This window comes from Lachnellula hyalina, assembly GCF_007821495.1.
Source record: "Lachnellula hyalina strain CBS 185.66 chromosome Unknown contig00010, whole genome shotgun sequence".
Lineage (NCBI taxonomy): Eukaryota > Fungi > Ascomycota > Leotiomycetes > Helotiales > Lachnaceae > Lachnellula > Lachnellula hyalina.
The window spans coordinates 1-17,873 of record NW_022157124.1 but is presented as its reverse complement, the minus strand read 5'-3'; the positions used below and the strand labels follow the sequence as shown (position 1 = coordinate 17,873).

Below are 17,873 nucleotides of genomic sequence, written 5' to 3'. Positions count from 1 at the left end.
TTCCCATCTGATTTAGGATATGTTGATGAGTTCTGTTCTCCATCGTCTGAGATTTGATTAGATGCGATAAACCCTCCCAGCGATGAGGAACATACGTGGATTCTCGTCATCAACTTCCACAATTGTAGCGTCTTGTTTTGCCTGGTGTGATCGAGCTTGACGGCCAGAGTGACGCTCGACTTTCCTTCTGAGCTCTCCAAGGTATCTGAAAACAACGGTTCGGTTAAAAGACTGCCCCTGAATGATAACCTCGTACACTCACTTCTCAGAGACTAGAACTTTCCGCCCTTCGGACTCGAAATCACAATGAGCAAAGCGCTGTGTACATTTGTCACAGGGCTGCTTTCCAGAGCACTTTATCTTCCGGCGCTTACACCTCTCACAGCTTTGAGAGAGGTGGACTCGGTCAGCATTGCTATACATGTCTGCAGACAACGTTGGGCTGGGAAAACTCACGCATTGGCAACACGCGTTCGCCGTTGGTCCATCTTGTACGGCCATTCATTTTATAATATCTGGGTGTACTTATTGCAAGATCGTTTAAAGTGGAGACGATTGAGATTCGGAAGTCGTTCTCACAAGCACATGCAGGTGGAAGATCCACATCACGTGCTGGCATCAGAACACGGAACTTCACTTTGGAGGGGATCATAAATGAGATATACAGGAGGTACAGATATTTAACAAGCGTAAAGCTTAGGATAGTATATAACATACAGTGCGATATACCAATTTTGTCCAATGACGGTGCAACAATGTTTATTTAGCATTCTCTCTGCATGTCCTTGCTTGGGTATCACCTCTTCTTGCTCATGTTGCGGGACTGGTAGGCAGCCTCCATAATCGCATCTGCAAATGCCGTCCTCACACCAGCAGATTCCAACTTCAGCAAGGCTCGTATGGAGCAGCCACCGGGCGAAGCAATCTCCTCCCTCAGCACCGATGGATGGTGACCGTGTGTCAACAACTTAATATTGCCCATGACAGCCTGAATCACAAGCTCCTTCGCATCACTGCGCTTCAATCCTTCTGCTACGCATCCGTCAAGCAGTCCATCAATGGGCAACATCATGAGCGAGCCAGAGCACCCAACTAAGACAGCTGCAATATCGAAATGAGCCTCAGCTACCGACTTCACCTGGCCAACTTGTTCAAATACCCATTCCGTCATGGCCTGAAACTTATCCGGAAGCGCTGGTGTTGGTGTTGCGAGCACTGTCATAGACTCCCGGATCTTGGCTGCCATATTTGGCATGCCCCTGGCGATGTGGCAGAGCTCACCTCTATATTCGGCCCTGGCGCCATATATACATTCCTTCAAGGAGCCTGCCGATATACCAGCGAGGATGCTAATCAGAAGCTTTCCAGCCAACGCTTCTCGAACGCCATCTGCTTGAAGAATATCGTTGCGCATTCTTGGCTTACAACCCAGTATTATGATATCTGCCTCGCGCATTGCCTTGACGTTCTGGTCTCGGGATACTTCAATACGGAAAGTATGATTTCTAAGTGTTTCAATCACTCGATCCGCGGATTTCTGAGCTCGTACACAAGCGATGACTCGGGAGACTTGAGATGAAGCTATCGCTGAGCTACCTTGATTGCCGACAGTGGATTCGAGGATGCCCAAGGCGATTGATGTTCCCATGGTTCCTAGAAGAGAAACATATTAGTAGGCAGCTACAATATATGCCTGATAAATGTTCTACCCACCACATCCAATAACCGCAACAGTAAGTGGTTTGCTCATGATTGCGGAAGCTGCTACAGTTGACTGGTGAGAAGGAATATGGTTGACAAAATGTACTCAAATATGGGCGATAAAAGAGAATCGTTCTTTTCAGCTCGGTATCAACATGGACCGGTATTTCCATATGAGAACGGCCACAATGGTTGGAGCGCAACTATCTTTACGATTCTTGAGCTTGGAAAATACTTAACCCCACCGATCAACAGTTGGACAGCGAGACTGGTCAGCTCCCTGAGCGAACCCCTCATCTTCATTGTTGCCATGATTGTTGTACAATATCTGGGCAGTTGTGCGGAGGGGGAAGCCGCTGCGGCTCACCTCCCCGCCGCTAGCAAATACCTGTTAGGCCAATGTTAACCCCTGATGTAACGGATCATCTTGCAGCGATAGAAGCATCCCCGTTCTACTTCTCCAAAGTTCACATGGTCTGGCTATCCGAGCTGCAGATCTAAGAAAGCAAGCATTGTAGTACAATGTGACAGTATTTTACCCGGCTGATAATGGTCAGCTATTGCCTTCGATCTCACAGCATAAGTATATATTCTATCTGCCTGTAGCTACATTTATCCCCCTATCGCTGTTTACTTGACTTTTTCTAATCTCACTCCAACAACCAAAATCATGTCTGAGAAATTCACAACGTCAGTCATCATCGTCGGTGCGGGGGTCTTCGGCCTCTCTACTGCACTTGCCATCTCTGGCCGTCATCCCGACACGCAAGTCACTGTTATTGATCGCCATACACCCCCAGTGCCAGATGGTACAAGTGTTGATACGAGTCGTATCCTTCGACCTGGTAAGTCTCCCCCGTTTTCAGAGTCCTTAAACTTTCCTGATTAGCTCGGGCTAGATTACCTGGACAAAGACTATGAGCGTTTAGCTCTCAAGGCACAGTTGATGATCAAGAATGATCCCGAGCTCAAGCCATACTACTTGGAAAACGGTTTCACTTTTTGTGTCGATGGCGAGCCCGGCTCTTTGAATTCGCTGTGGGATAACATGCTCCACAAGCTCAAGACTGAGCACCCAGAAACGGCATACGACCAGTGTGATACACCACATGATATATATCGCCATTTGCACGGAATGGACTCTGCATCAGTACCAAGCGTCAACTTTTCAGGTCCACGAAAATGGATCAAGGGATTCACCAGCAAGAGATGTGCTACAGTCAATGCTGAGGCAATGATCAAGGTATACTATAGACGCTGCGCCACGCAACCGAACATCTATTTCAAGATCGGCATGCCAGTCGATTACCTACTATACAGCCAAGATAAATCCTCAGTAGAGGGTGTCGTTCTAGAGAATGGACGCAAGATCATGGCTGAGAGAGTGGTCGTTTCGGCTGGTCCATGGTCGAGCCGCCTCGTCAACCTCAATCAGGAAATGCATGCAAATGCAGTGCAGGCTGTATATTTCAAGCTCACGCAGGAGGAGTACGAGCAGTACAAGGACATCTCATGCCATACGAACATCAAGACCGGCCTGAATATTTATCCTCCTATTGGCGGCCTGCTCAAGGTCGTGAGACGACAGACAGGTCTTCGCAACACTACCATACTCAAAGACCCCGAAGATCCCACCAAGTTCTACAAAGCATCCTATCCTTTGACGAAATTAGATGACTCCTTTCAGACGGTGTCGTTCGCGATGCAACAGAGCATAAGAGATGAGTTGCGCGAGATCTTTCCCACTCTTGTCGACAGGCCATTCTTCAACACTAGGTTTTGCTGGTATGTGAAGGAGCTGTAGAATCTCAAGCTTGTGTGCTAAATCAAAGTATCACAGGCAAGAACAGACAACTAATGGCGAGTTCCTCATTTGTGCTCATCCGCGCTTTGCCAACTTGCAAATGGTGACTGGTGGATCGTTACACGCATGGAAGTTTCTTCCTATACTAGGAGAGTTTGTTGTGGATTCGATGGAAGGGAAGCTCAGCGAGACTATGAGACACAAGTGGTCGTGGGAGTCGAAGTCGGAAAAGAAGCCGAACGAGCTTTGCTTCATGGAGGAGGACGCTCTTCAAGAGTTCCAACAAGTCACTGGGAGTAGACCACGTTTGTAAGTGGCGGTTGAAATTGTCAGAGCATTGCAGTGGGAGTCGATCCGATTGTCACACACTCTCTCTCTGTGGGGACAGTGCAGCTCCTCCTTGAATGATCTGGAGTGAACGCGGAAGCCTATCAAGCAGCTAATATACACGAGTCACCATATTGGGATCTAGAAAATAACAGTCTGCATTTATCCCCAGAATGTCCCCCTCAAAGACGCATATCGCTCTATTTTGAAAGCTGTAGATCTACTTTCGCACAGTGAATTTTCGTCCGTACTACTATTGCGCACCTTGAATTCAGGTGTTCATCGGTCTGCAACGTGCTAAGTCCACTTATATCAAGCTGGAAACGAGGGGAAGATTGAACACACAGGGAAGTGGGAGGGACACAGATTCTGTTTATGAGCTGCTATGTCTCTAAAAGTATCGACGGGTATATTTCTCTATGAACCTTGAAAGTCGCCGAGTTCTTTATCGTTCCAGCTAACATATCATCAGTAGACGTTCATTTAATATCAGTGTTGTTCACTTACTTCCAGAGCTTGCCACTCAAATCTTTCGGAGCGCCCAGAGCCAATCTTGCAATCACATTGCCAGGCTGATCCGGTCGTAGAAGCTTCCCTTCCTCGTGAGCGCTCTTGAATTTCCGGACATCTTTTTCATCCATGACAGTAGAGTGGCTTCGAACTTCCTTCTGCATTTCGGTATCAACAACTCCAGGCCGGATCGCTATTGTAGTAATATCAGGCTCTTCCGCGGTGAGAGTCAGTGCCAGGTGGTTTAAAGCAGCTTTGGAAGAGCCGTATGAGCCCCATGTAGAATACGCGCTGACTGATGCCCCGGAAGATGTCATGATGATACGACCATGTGTCTGGCGGAGAGGGCTAATAGCAGGTTTAATCTGATTTTGTATGCTCAGTTATAATTCTCCAGGGCTTGGGAGAACTTACAAAAGCTAAAGCACTGAAGAAATTGACATCAAATGCGCTTCTCCACTCCTCCGGGGTACTGTCCGCTACACGTTTGACGGGGCTGAGAGTGCCATGGTTCAAAATTAGCCCGTCTATGCGAGAGAAGGATTTTAAGGCGAGGTCAATAGCCTTCAGACCATTCTAAAAGACAGTAGTATCAGCAAGTAAACCTCGTTTCGTGTAAGGAGCTGGTCAGAAGATGAAGATCTCGAGGACAGATAAACTTTGCATTCTAGTCAGAAATCAACTCTTGCAAGCAGACAACGACAGCTGTCTGAATAGCATCCAATAATTCAAGTTCCTAGATGCTTACCTAGAAATGTGTGAAGCAATTGAGCCAATGGCTTGGCGACCTTTGTTCTAGTAAAGATAACTCGCCAATACTTTATAAAAGAACAGGGAGAGTTTGTTGTAGGATTGAAAAGGTACGTACAGAGAAATCAGTAAGATCAACAGCAAGATATTCAACCTGGCCAGGATACTCTGACTTCAGCTTTTCCAGGGATTCGGCACTTCTTGCTACAAGGACTAGTTTGTGGGATGTTTTGAGGAGGTACTCGGCCATAGCAAGACCGATTCCACGGCTTGCTCCTGTGAGGACGATGACTTTGGACTCCGGCATGGTCTTGGATATCTTGATTTGAAAATAAGGAGAATTGTATAGAGAAGTGAAGACGGGTCGGGAGGGTAGGGTTGTGGATGAGGAAGAAGGTTTGAACTATAGTGGGGTAAAATATAGCTCCCCCTGTCAAGTGGCTGAAGGCTGTTAGAGTATGGAATCTTCTCAACATGCAACTTCAGCTTCACTCACACATTACAGCTTCATCTTATAACATGGCACAATCAATCGTAATCCTCGGCTCAGGAATCATAGGCGTCTCCACCGCATATTATCTCTCTCAATCTTCGCCCGCCTCCTCAATCCACCTCGTCGAGCCCTCCCCCGAACTCTTCGCCTCCGCATCAGGTTTCGCTGGCGGATTCCTTGCGGCAGATTGGTTTTCTCCCTCCGTCGCGGCCTTGGGGAAGCTCAGTTTCGAAGAACATAAACGGTTGGCAGAAGAGTTTGGCGGGAGGGAGAAGTGGGGGTATTCGAGGAGCACTGGTTTGAGTTACACCGCGAGGAAGGGATCGAGGATTGGAAAAAGAGGAGACGATTGGCTACGACAAGCTTCAAGCAGGTCAGATACAGCTGTAGTCGTGAGTGAGTTTGCTGATGGCCACACCGGACTGTTGGGTCCGGAATGGCTTTCAAGGAGCGCTGGCGATAAAATCGATTCAATCAGTGAAGAAGGCAGCACAGCTCAAGTGTGGGTTCGAAGCGTTACCGATTCAACTCAAGAGCTTAATAGTATTATTACTGACTTTTCTTGCAGAGATCCTCAACGATTATGCCAATTCCTTCTCGCAGCCTGCTTAGAGCGAGGAGTCCAGCTTCATCACCCAGCAAGAGCTGTATCGATTGATAAAGACATGCGAGACGAATTATCAAGCATCCGACTTGTGAATACTGAAACTAATATGGTCTCGGATATTCCGTGCTCGAAGATTCTGATTGCAGCTGGGGCATGGTCGACGCAGGTGTTCTCCACGTTATTTCCGACCTCGCAAACGAAAATACCTATATCAAGTCTTGCGGGTCATTCTCTAGTTGTACGCTCACCTAGATGGAGCAAAGAACACGAGGAGAAAGGCTGCCATGCGATTTTTACAAGCGACGAAGACGGATATTCGCCAGAGCTGTTTTCCAGGCTGGGTGGCGAGATATATATTGCGGGACTGAATGATGCATCTCTGGCATTGCCTAAATTTGCTACCGACTCCAAGATTGAGGAGGGTGCTGTTAGCAAGTTGAAGAAGGCGGCCCAAAGACTCCTGGGAACAACCGAAAATCTAGAAGAAATAGAGGTTGTCAGAAAAGGATTGTGTTTTCGTCCTATAACTAAGCAGGGTACGCCGATAATGACAAATATCCACGATGAGAACTTAGGAGGTTTGAGTACACGAGGGGCTGGCGAAGGCGGAGTCTGGCTTGCCGCTGGTCATGGTCCTTGGGGAATCAGTCTTAGTCTAGGGACCGGGAAGGTCATGTCAGAGATGATTCTTGGGAAGTCGACAAGTGTCGATGTTGAACGGTTGAGACCATGAGCGAGACTTCCTAGGAGGGTTATCTTCCCGTAATATGTTGCATTGCTGAGATCTGTATCCACCGTTCTACGAGAAGAACTTTTTGGCGTGCCAGGATAATCACAGGCCGAGAACCCCAAGACAATACATTGCTTCATTGATCGATGGGAGGTGTCTCCTGGAATGTATTACCTATGGACGTCAAATATGCGCAGGTCTTTGCTCCAGCACGGGGTTACCAAAGGCCAGATGAGCAAACTATCCTGCAAAGCTTGTATTATACATCACCGTATATCCAGAATTGCAGTATTGTTCCTGATTTCAGAAGCACAAGTGTGCCCATATAGAACAACAAACAAGGTCTATGCTTACTTTCACCGCTCCTGCTGTCTTGTCGGGCCTCATATGACCCATGCTCAGGGGCAATGAAAAACGAAGCATTCATATGTAATAAGGAATTAATACAGAAACTAATGTGCTAACTCACAAATCCCTCAATCAATGAAAGCGAGCTTTCTAGGTCTCTACACAGAGGATTGAACTTTCAGCCAGGCTAACTAGCATCACGCGAACGCCGCTCACGTCTGTATCGAACGCCGCCCACGTCTGTAACTCAATGAGGGGGGTAAATGTCGTGATGTACTATGAAGCCCAAGCCCCAAAGATTCCATGGTATCCAATCGGCCCCGGGGAAGACTTGCCATTAGTTTGACGAGTGGAGAAAGAAATACTTTTAGTAAATCCATTTGCGGAGATTAGCTCTCCCATCTCGTCGGAAGCGACAAGTCGGCACAATGATTTGCCTTGCCTTGCAGAAGGTTCGTGGAATCGTGGCCGAGTACCTTTCATGGGTCAATTTCAACGCCAACGCCCAAGCGGCAAACCCATTGACCAGTGGCATGTCTGGAACTGCAGTGATTGAAAGGCTTCAAGTTCCTGTAATTAGAATCCTGAAACTATTGGATGGCTGCGTTGATTCCGGCCACCCACCAACCATTTAGTACAGTACAGGACGGGTGGGAATGATCCATTGGAAAGAGGCAAGAGCTTGTGAAGGTACATGCAGCTTGGTGCATGCTTGGAAGCTTTGTCGTTGCATTAGGGGTAGTAGCATCACGGCAACACTTCCTAATCCATATATGGGGGGGGGTATCTCACGAGAAAATTGTTGTATTCTGAATATTTGATTACATTATTAATTATTATTCATTGCTCTGTGCGGTACATGGCCTTCCCTTTCTTTATCAAGAATCGGTGCCGGGACTACTACGTCTACGACTCGGAAAATACCCCAGGCCAGGTGCGGTGCAGCGACGCAGCGAGCTAAAACCCCCGTGCGTGCTGAAATCATGTGCTGCTGAATTGATAAAAAAAAATTACACCCATGGTCAATAAACATCGCGCGTCCAACCCGAACGATTCTCGGAAGCAGAGGGGTGTGCGAGTGGGAGCCCAGCCGAACAGCAGGGAAGCTGCTCCTTGAAGAAGAGAAGGGAGGTGAAAAAAGGTCTCGACCTGGTGCGAGCATTGTATCGTTTCTACGGTATCTACTGGAGACTCAGACTTTGGTTCGGCAGCGCAATGTCAGCGAGGGTATCTCAAAGGTTAGTGACCCCGCCAGAGTCATCAGGGGCTGCAACGGGTGCTAATCGGTCCTCTTACACAGAAGAGACTTTAATATTGTCGTCTTAGGGGCTGGTACGTGGATTCAAATTTCAGGAGGTACACAGGTCTCACAGCTGATCAATTTCTGCATTCTTAGGTGGCGTGGGCAAGAGCTGCCTTACTGGTGAGGCCAACACACCCAAGACCAAAGTGCTGAAGGGGTTTCTAATTTGTTTCTAGCTCAATTCGTCCAAAATATATGGATTGAGGCATACGATCCTACAATTGAGGATTCGTACCGGAAGCAAATCGATGTTGATGTGAGTGCGGCCCTAGCTGAAACATCTGTCCTACAACTGACCTTTTCAAAGGGGCGACAATGTATGCTGGAGATGTAAGAGCCACGCTCATCGCATGAATAGAGGCTCTGACTTACATTTATTAATAGTCTTGATACGGCTGGTACAGAGCAATTCAGTAAGTTCAATGGCTTCATCACGTGACTATTGCTGACTTGCGGCAGCTGCTATGAGGTATGCATGAGGAGGAAGGAATCTATGATCGCGCTGACAGTCTACGCAGAGAACTATATATGAAGACAGGCCAAGGCTTTCTTCTTGTGTTCTCGATAACCAGTCAAAGCAGTCTCTACGAATTACAAGAGCTCCGAGAGCAGATTATCCGGATCAAAGACGACGACAATGTTCCAATCGTCATTGTAGGCAACAAATCGGATCTCGAAGAAGACCGAGTGGTAAGCAGGTCTAAAGCATTCGCTGTTTCGCAAAGTTGGGGAAATGCGCCCTATTATGAAACATCTGCGCGACGCCGAGGTGAGCTTTGCCTTTCAATCTGGGGAAATTATTGCTAATTCACTGCAGCAAATGTGGACGAGGTCTTTATAGATCTTTGCAGGCAGATAATCCGAAAAGACAATTCAGGATATACGCCGCATAGATATGAGGAGCCCGCTGTTGGGATCGGTGAACGAAGAAAAACCGGCGCTCGACGGACTAGGAAGCGGAAAAAGGACTCTGGAGGATGTACGATCTTATGAATCAGAGCCAGAGTTCTAAATGAGACTCTTGGCAACGGCTTCTATTTCAATTCTATTGAGGCTGGTTTCTACAGCATAGATTGTCAGTCCTGGAGGCGACAGGATCCGAAATTCAAAGATTTCCCTTGATACGAGGTGAATCAAGCTATAGGATGTTAGAGAAGATGGATTGGAAAGCTACTTGGCTGTCTTTATGATTTGGAAATACAAACACAAGTCTTTGCAGCAAGCCAAAAGCAGCTAGTGATTTCTTTGTCATGTGTATATCTGCAAGCGTAGACATTTGGCGCTCCGTTCGGACAAACAGCGGTTTCAAATTACTTGAGAAGCAGTAGCTATCTCATAAAATAGAGCATGCTGTTTGATCTTTGGCGGGGGCTTCGAATCATCAGACGAGCTAGGTAATTGATTCCTTCTGACAAGAGTTTTTAAGTATGGAATGAACTTAGCGGTCTTTTCTGGTCTCTCAGAATATATGGCGTTGATAGCAATACTCATTTTGCTGGCAGCATAGAGCTCAGTTATGGGACCGACTACATCCTACACATGCTGCCGTGACTTTGGACCCAGAACAACTTGTTACTAGAAATGTTGCGACCAGAAAAGAGCGCAAGCCAGAGCTGTGCTGTGCCTTCTGCGACCGCATCAAGTCTTTCAGCAGTATAGTTGCATTATGGTCACATTCGGTCCACCAACACCACGAGCCTAAGAACAGAGCATACGCCAAGAAGAAAGACGAGGAGCACTTGCTTGGAGAGGTTCATCGGACAGCACAATTGTGGCGAGAGTACTGGCTCAGGAACAGTGACGGAGGAAAGAAAGGCAATCCGATAATGGCAAAACTGGATGAGATCGCAAGAGCCGATTTCAGTTGGAAATCTGTTCTTGATTGGAAACTTCGTTGAATGCAACTTTTATCAACGGACCATAGGAATTATTCATAGCACGCAAATGTTATGATTTGTTTTGCAAGGATCGATAGCTTCCGATCAAACAGCACGTGCAAATAAGTCCGTAAGTGCGGGAGTGCGGGTGCGGTGTGCGGGTGAAGAAATCCGACAAGGCCGGCTGAAAATTATGCAGAATATAGATTAAAATAAGAAACTGTCTTTCAACAAACCAGCTTCTGTGGTCCAATGGTTAGGATTCCACCCTTCCAAGGTGGAGGTTCGTGTTCGATTCACGGCAGTTGCAACTCCGCATACATTTTTTTGAATTTTTTCCCAATGCCTTCTATCTTTGCTTTTATTTATGCTAACCTTTCGAATGGACACAAAGTTTCAATGTTGAGGAGGCACATATTTTCCTAATCGCAATTACATTCCTTACATTTTTTGGCGCACACTACTTCAATCTCACTTGCGAAGGTGGATTGATGAATTGGATTTTTGCGCACACCTTCTTTTATCATTCTATGATTTCAGCAATCTCCTCCGTGCTATAGCTCGGATAGGGCCAACTTGATTGCTGCAACAGCGTCCTCCTTAGTGATCATCTCCTCTAGAAGCGCTCGACAGATGACCGGCAACAGGACCTTCTTGTTGTATTTAGGTCCTTCATTGAGGTCAACCCATTTCTGCGCCAGTCCAACCACAGTTGCCACGAACGATGGACGGATCATCGAGGTGGACAGCAGCATAGTGACGAAGAATTCGAGCGTCAAACCGCACAAATTATTTAACACAAAGATGACAGTGACATTGTGCTGGTGTCACACCTACGGGGCCTTCATGTCGTAGAACGTGGTCCATGTCATCCTGGTCAACATGTTTGACGTTGCCACCGAAACCGCGAGGGAACTTGAGTGGGAGGCAGTTCTCTCGGCTCTTCTTGTATGGATGGTTTGGAACCAATCTCGGGCCTCGCCCTTCAGAATCGACATCATGATGTTAAGACGCTCGCACATTGTCAAAGCCATCAGTTGCATCAAGCAATCGCTTTCTCCTTCGTGATGCCTTCCGCAAAATTTGGGTACCGGCTTTCTCGATCGTCGGAGCTCCATGGCGATGATCTTGCAGAAGTCTCGAGAATCATTAAGAGCAAGTGATTCCAGCCGCACATGGCAGTTTAACAGACACTATGCCACGCCATAAGTGTGAGAGCCTTGGCTCTGTTTATAGACCAGGCAATCGTTCTTTTGTTTCGTATCCATTATTGTGTCATCCATCCAAGCAAGCGCTCGTGCTGTTGTCGTGTGCATGTGCGCTTCCAGCGAATCATCCATAGAAGTGCTGGCACCGCCATACTTCGTGTATCGGTCGATGTAGGCCCGCTGATAATGAATTCGTGTAATACGGTCACTCTTTCACTGGGACGGAATAAGTTTCTGCAGTAGTCCTTCGATATCGGTTATGCCTGCAGAAAGTAGGTCGTCGGGCGACATGATTCCATCGATCAAGTTAATTGATGGCTCGGGCGTTTCTGAATACTGCCGGTGCTGCTCCCGAAAGGTGTCCAGAATATCTGCCCTGTCTCGTTTGGAAAGAGTAATCCACCCGGTCACTCCTGCTTGTTGTGACTGTTGTAGATACTGGTAGTAACGATTAATATGGTAAAAACGTTCGTCGCCCTTAGGGTTGGAGAATCCTGGAGGTTCCTTGAAGTGGCTCATGTCTTTGGAGATGTCTTTAGCAGAAGGTGTTTTGAGACTGAGGGAAACGTGAATTGAAGAATAAAAGAGGGGAGAGAGAGGTGAAAAGTGGAAGGGATATAATAATTTTTCTTTTGCAACCACACTTGGTGGGCTGGTCATCATTGCAGCTTTCCGAAACATCGTGCCCAATTCAAAATGACAAGCACGAGTCCACTGCCAGAAAGCAAGCTCGACTGCGATACAGATTATTTGAACACACAAGTACTGTCTAAAGCTTTTGCATCATATACTGTATAGTTGCAGTTGGATTACTCGCTCTCTGCGTGACAGCGACAAGCTGTTACCACCACCCTGCCAATTCCTGCCTGGCAAAATTGAAGTTTGATAAGCAAATTTGCAAACTTAGAAGCCCTTGATGGTTTTCCTGCACTTACGTCGCCTCTCTTTCAAGTGGTGCCCACTTTACTAGAGAACTTCTCCACCATCATGAATCCTCAGGCCTGGCCGGGCCAGAGGATCAATCCTATGGCTTTGAAGTGACACATCTCCATCTCTATCAACAACCCCAAATCCCTGAATGGTGTCTATGGCCGTGGTTTCATCCTCATCGCCAGTCAATTTCGTGGTTCCAAACATTGGTCCTTGTCGCAAAACAGGTGGTGCGATTCGTGACTTCGAAGCTCTCATCCCATCTCGAAGCTGTATGTCCCCATCTCCCACCGCTGCCCCTCCTTTGTATCCGTATACCATCGCTCGAATTTAAAGCTCACTCCATGCCCTCTCTCCATCCTGCTGCCTTTCCACCCTGTTGTATCTCCACCTCGCCGTCTCTCCTCTATCCCATCTTTCCACCTTGTCCATTTTCCCCCTTGCCGTCTCACTACCGTGTCTGAGATCTCCTGTCCTTTCTCTTATAACGCTTATAACTAACCCCCTTTCTAGAGTCCGATGTCGAAACCCCTTAGGCTTTATCGAAGACCCTATGCTGACGTTAAAAGGTAGCTCAGGTAGAATCGGCCAGCGCATCGGAACTGTGATTCCAAGATAGAGCTAGTCTCGTTGTCTTGTAGGTGACTGTGGAATGTTGGCGAGGAGAGTAGGAGCATGGTATATGGGTGCTTGGATGGGTGCTCTATCTCATTCGCGGATTTTTTACGTCCTTGAGATGCATCTTCGTAGAATCTAAATTCCTTAGGCCTTGTATCACTGACTACCCGCCTGATGTTCAGCCAAAATTCACCTCTAATGACCACCTCCCTCCCCATCCGCCCCCCTTTCAGCCCCGCCGCCGCCGCATACAAAAACTGGTTCTCCTGTATCGGTACAAGGTAAGCCGAGAACTCGTGTTGCTATACTGAGCGCTGACCCTAGATTTGGGTTTGAGGGAGTGGAAGAGAAAGAGAATGTGAGGTAGAGACTGAGGGCATGGAGCGTTGAGTGTTGAGCGCTATTGGCCAAGAGAGATTGACTTTTCTAGAAACATCATTCGAAGGGATGAAGCATTGGGAGGATGAAAGGATTTGGTGAAGATGAAGGGGAGGTCGGGGAGGAGAATGAGATGTCTTACCTGGGGGAATCATGTGACTGTTTCCCTTTCGCGGATCGGTTGCGTTGCACTGAATGTATCCTAGATGCCTTACATTTGATACGACATTCATACATGGTTCACTATCAAAGGATTTAAAGCGTGATATCAACTTTGAGATCTGGCTACTCAAAATGGAGAAATGCGCCATCGTAAAGGGCATCGAATTTTAATGGTCTCGCTAATCATCTAATGTGCTGCCCACATCAGGATACTTCTCATCAAGACGGCTCTATAAATGCAGCGAAAATTGAACAATCTGATGGCAACATAACAGCTAAACAGATATTAATGACCCCCGAATTTACCAACTACATACCTAGTATTGTGTTCAGAACTTTCAGCATGGCTCAGTCCTAACCTCACCTCGTAGGTATCACTCCAGGCCTTTTGTGGCTTCGTGTCTCACCAAGATTAGCTATAAGATAGGCTGGGTTAGGATATGACTTCACTAGTTTCATTCTTCTGGAAGACGTAGCAGTTGTTATTAAAGTTTGAATGCCACACTCAATGTCTCACGATGCAAAAGATACATCAACTTTAGATATCGAGATGTAGACGTAGACGCCTGGCGAGCAGATGTCCCAAACGCCGCAGGGCATCGGAATATTTACCACAGAAGACTCCAGAAGTTGAGCGCGTAATATAAAGCGTTCGAAATGGCATTAAAATAGGAGCGAGATACATACAAGTAAGCCCATAATATTTGATTATATGACGTAGTGCTTCAAGCACTATAAGCGCTTTTTGTCGCGAATATAGAGACAACCAGTTGACTTAACATGTTCTTAGCCGTTGGTTGTTGCTGGTACTACATATAGCAAAGCTGAGAGTTCAGTACGCGTGAAATGAAATATGGGAATACATTTTCACAAGAACGAAAGACACGAGAGGTGTTGCAAATGGCTGTCTCCGAAGTTCGTGAAGAACCATAGCAATGATAAGACTTCAATGGATGATCGTCTTCAAACTTGTATTGAAAGTCATGGATTCCTCTGCTGTAAATTACAAGTAGCGGAACAAGAGATCGCACCACCAGCACCTATGTCAAGCGACAGTATGAAGAGAATAGACAATAGACTCGGATTAGATGATGAGCGATGACACTTATCATCGCCCAGAACGTGTAAAACCTTTCTTGCTCACAAAATGTATCTGGAACTTCCGAGGGCTTCAACAAAAGTAAGCTCTTCGGAATCGGCAATCCTTGAGATCCATGGGTAGTAAAGCTTAGATGTAGTCCATACCGGCTCGTCAACATCGAAAGCCCGAGAACCTTGGCAATGCCGAGAATGTCACATCGCCTACTTTGCTACCGGCACTTGAATGTAGAAGCCAAAGTCTTGTCTTAAGCTTTCTACATGTCATAAATATCGGGAGCAAAGTACGGAGTCCGTATTTTCTAATTATTCCTCCACGTTATCGCTACCTCGGCCTCGGCACCCATAAGCGCTTCCGCTCCCACCACTACAACCCGTTTCGTGTAGCAGGGTATGCTCCGTGCTTCATGCATCTGCATGGGTGGATAGATAGCGCTCAACTAAGTCTCGCGGCTATGCAGAGGCAGAGCCGGGCCTGTGCTAATAGATGTACCTTTCGTACTTCGTACTTCGTAGTCGGATATGGAGTACTTAGTGACCGTATTTGTGATAGTAGTTTATCTGTTGTGTGATGTGAAGCTGTCAGGCTGTTTTGAATCTTCTGATATCATCACAGCCCTGTGAGGCGAGCCACGCAGATACTTATGTTCCCACACGCTTTGAAGGATCCCCTGACCTGGTTGATGGGATGGATCGTTTGTAGTAAAACGAGAAAGAGAGGTTGCCTTGAGGCATTTTGTAGACTTCTGAGGAGCTAGGGTCCTGGAATAGATGCAAAGGAAGGGATTTGGCAGTCTTACGTATATTGTACCTATTGCGAAAAAGGATAGAGGCCATTTACTACCATCCGAGTGACTGATCAGGAGGTCGAATGACGAGCGTGGAAGTTTTCGACTCTGCAGTTACGGTGCAGTAGCAGCTGCAGTTCATCGAGCCATTCGCGAAGACGTTGGAGGGGGGAGGGGGCTGTTGAAGCAAAAAAATATCCTAAGGCCGAGAATTCGCGACTGGTGGGCTTGGAGTCGCTTTTGAGTTATACGTAGCAAACTTTACAACATACGTAGGTTCACTTTACTGCCACAAAACCTCGATGCCTTCCTTTCGTTCTCTAGGTGTCGATCACAGCCTGATTCATAAGTTGCAGAAGGGGAAAAGGCCCAGAAAGGCCCAGCAGGTGGGATCCAAGCCAACCCAAGCCCTTCCCCGACCCCGACCCGCCATCGCTCACACCCCCATAATAATTTCAGCCAATGGGTCCCTGTCGAGGGCACGGTTGGCGGCCTATGAAAAGACCACATCCGGCACACACACCTTGATCCTAACCGTATAAATCTAACGAGGCGTCAAAGCTTTAGTAGTTAAAGTTAATTTACCTTTAAGAGCCAATAGAGTTTTGGGACTGGGTATCCTACTTGTATCTCTTTTGAAGATTGGAAGAGTGTAAGGGATTGAAAGAAGAAGAGAGCAAAGAACCTAAGAGAGTGGATAAGTCTGCATATCTCATGCTGTGCCATGTGTGAAAAAAAAAAAAAGCAAAAACATCCATATCTTAAGCCCTGCTTATCCTCATCCCGGCACATGTCATGGTGTTTCTGCAACCTTTCCTTCCTATCCTGCGCCCCCAAAACGCATGGAGTCAATCTCATTGCGTGACCGCTCTGTCTGGGGGTTGAGCCATCACTTTCTCCTCTAGCAATCGCAAAAGGAAGATCTACCCTGCCACGTGCTCTTTTCCATATACTATATGTGCTGCAGGCGTTTGATACGGAGGGAGGGCAGTTCCAAAACCACCCCACGTCCCAACGGGTGCGTACCGGCCATGCCAGCAGCATAGGAAACCTGAGACGTCGTTCGAGTCCCGCAGGACGTTGGTTTCGATTTCAACCCTGGCCCTGTTTACCCAATAACGAGTGCCGGTGTACAGAAGCCTTTATGTGCAGCGGCAACATTTCTGTTTGTGTAACGGGAATCTACAGGACTAACCACTGAAGACATGTTTTGTCTTTTGACTTTGCTTTTCCTCGACCCCTCTGAATGCAGGAAGCCGCTTTTCTTATCCTTTTCGAGTATCGCAATTTTATAATCGAGGGGTGGACCCTGGATTCCCTAGTATATTGTATCGTAGAAGTCTCTGTACGGAGTAGCATCCGTCAGCGTGATTTATATTGAAATCGTGCCCTACAACAATGAGACACTTTATAGTTTAGTACTCCGGTAGCTGGAATACTACGGAGGTATGGAACTTGCGTATTCTCATCGCTCCATCCCTGAGCGTCTGTTCAACGGCATTTCCCCAGTTTGGAGAATCGAGTGATACTGTACGGTAACACAAAGGTCTCTGATATTCCGATAGGAATCTCAGGGTCTTTCTTCATCCCATAGCGAATCACGGTGGCCTATCTAATCTTTTCCGAAAACCGATACCCCCTACAGTACTGTATGCATCATTCCTCCCCTCTGGAGACGCACCCGCATGAAGATTGTATGATGGCGTGTTGATTTGATTTCTGTTCGATGATTTGTACCCATAGAATACAAATCCAAGCTACTACACCGATATGGTAGATTTGTGGGCATAAAGATAGACAAAGGTCTAGATCACATTGATCTTCATGACAATCCGGAGAGTTTTGGTGGAGGCTCCTCTGCTTTGGGCCAACCAACGTTGATCGTCCGGGGGGGACGGGGGCGCTGATAGAGGACCCCTCTCTGAAAAATCCACTTGAGGAAATGCGTAGGGCTCCATAGACAGGGAATAATCAGGGATTTGATTCTGACACCAGCCCGTGCAGCATGTGGAGCTGCAAGAGCAGACAGAGCAGAGCAGAAGAGTTCCCATCCATACCGTGTTCTTTTTCCCCTTGACGACCCTGGACGTTGACCATAACCTTGCTTGACCTTGACCTTGCCCTTGTCCTTGAGGAATGCAATGCTTTTTCACCACCACACTGCTTGATAATCGATGCCTCCGTACCTACCTACACAACACACTTTCGTGGCCTGTCTTCTCTTGTCCTCTTGTCCTTCTT

General features: G+C 47.1%; 4 protein-coding genes and 1 non-coding gene across 5 annotated transcripts; 4 read left to right on the top strand and 1 right to left on the bottom strand.

Annotated features, from left to right (window-relative positions):
* Positions 1–2,371: 2,371 nt before the first annotated feature.
* On the top strand, positions 2,372–3,818 carry fap1_0 (L-pipecolate oxidase; the record flags this gene model as incomplete). Its single annotated transcript, XM_031146048.1, has 3 exons — positions 2,372–2,546; positions 2,601–3,486; positions 3,542–3,818. The coding sequence occupies 3 exons, from the start codon at positions 2,372–2,374 to the stop codon at positions 3,816–3,818; spliced, it is 1,338 nt and encodes a 445-aa protein (XP_031008956.1).
* Positions 3,819–4,249: 431 nt separating this feature from the next.
* On the bottom strand, positions 4,250–5,495 carry LHYA1_G001061 (putative oxidoreductase; the record flags this gene model as incomplete). The annotated part of the gene is made up of 4 exons (XM_031146047.1): positions 4,250–4,289; positions 4,340–4,707; positions 4,757–4,918; positions 5,211–5,495. Coding segments are annotated over 4 exons (855 nt in total), but the record flags the coding sequence as incomplete, so codon positions are not given.
* Positions 5,496–5,611: 116 nt separating this feature from the next.
* On the top strand, positions 5,612–6,925 carry LHYA1_G001060 (putative oxidoreductase; the record flags this gene model as incomplete). The annotated part of the gene is made up of 2 exons (XM_031146046.1): positions 5,612–6,128; positions 6,189–6,925. 2 exons carry the CDS (start codon positions 5,612–5,614, stop codon positions 6,923–6,925), a joined length of 1,254 nt encoding a protein of 417 aa, XP_031008954.1.
* Positions 6,926–8,485: 1,560 nt separating this feature from the next.
* Positions 8,486–9,566, top strand: rap1b (Ras-related protein; the record flags this gene model as incomplete). Its single annotated transcript, XM_031146045.1, has 9 exons — positions 8,486–8,508; positions 8,571–8,602; positions 8,667–8,693; positions 8,750–8,829; positions 8,881–8,903; positions 8,958–8,986; positions 9,033–9,042; positions 9,092–9,342; positions 9,391–9,566. 9 exons carry the CDS (start codon positions 8,486–8,488, stop codon positions 9,564–9,566), a joined length of 651 nt encoding a protein of 216 aa, XP_031008917.1.
* A 1,122-nt stretch (positions 9,567–10,688) lies between these two features.
* On the top strand, positions 10,689–10,760 carry LHYA1_G001058. The gene has a single exon. It is a non-coding gene; the product is annotated as a tRNA-Gly (tRNA).
* The last annotated feature ends 7,113 nt before the right edge of the window (positions 10,761–17,873 follow it).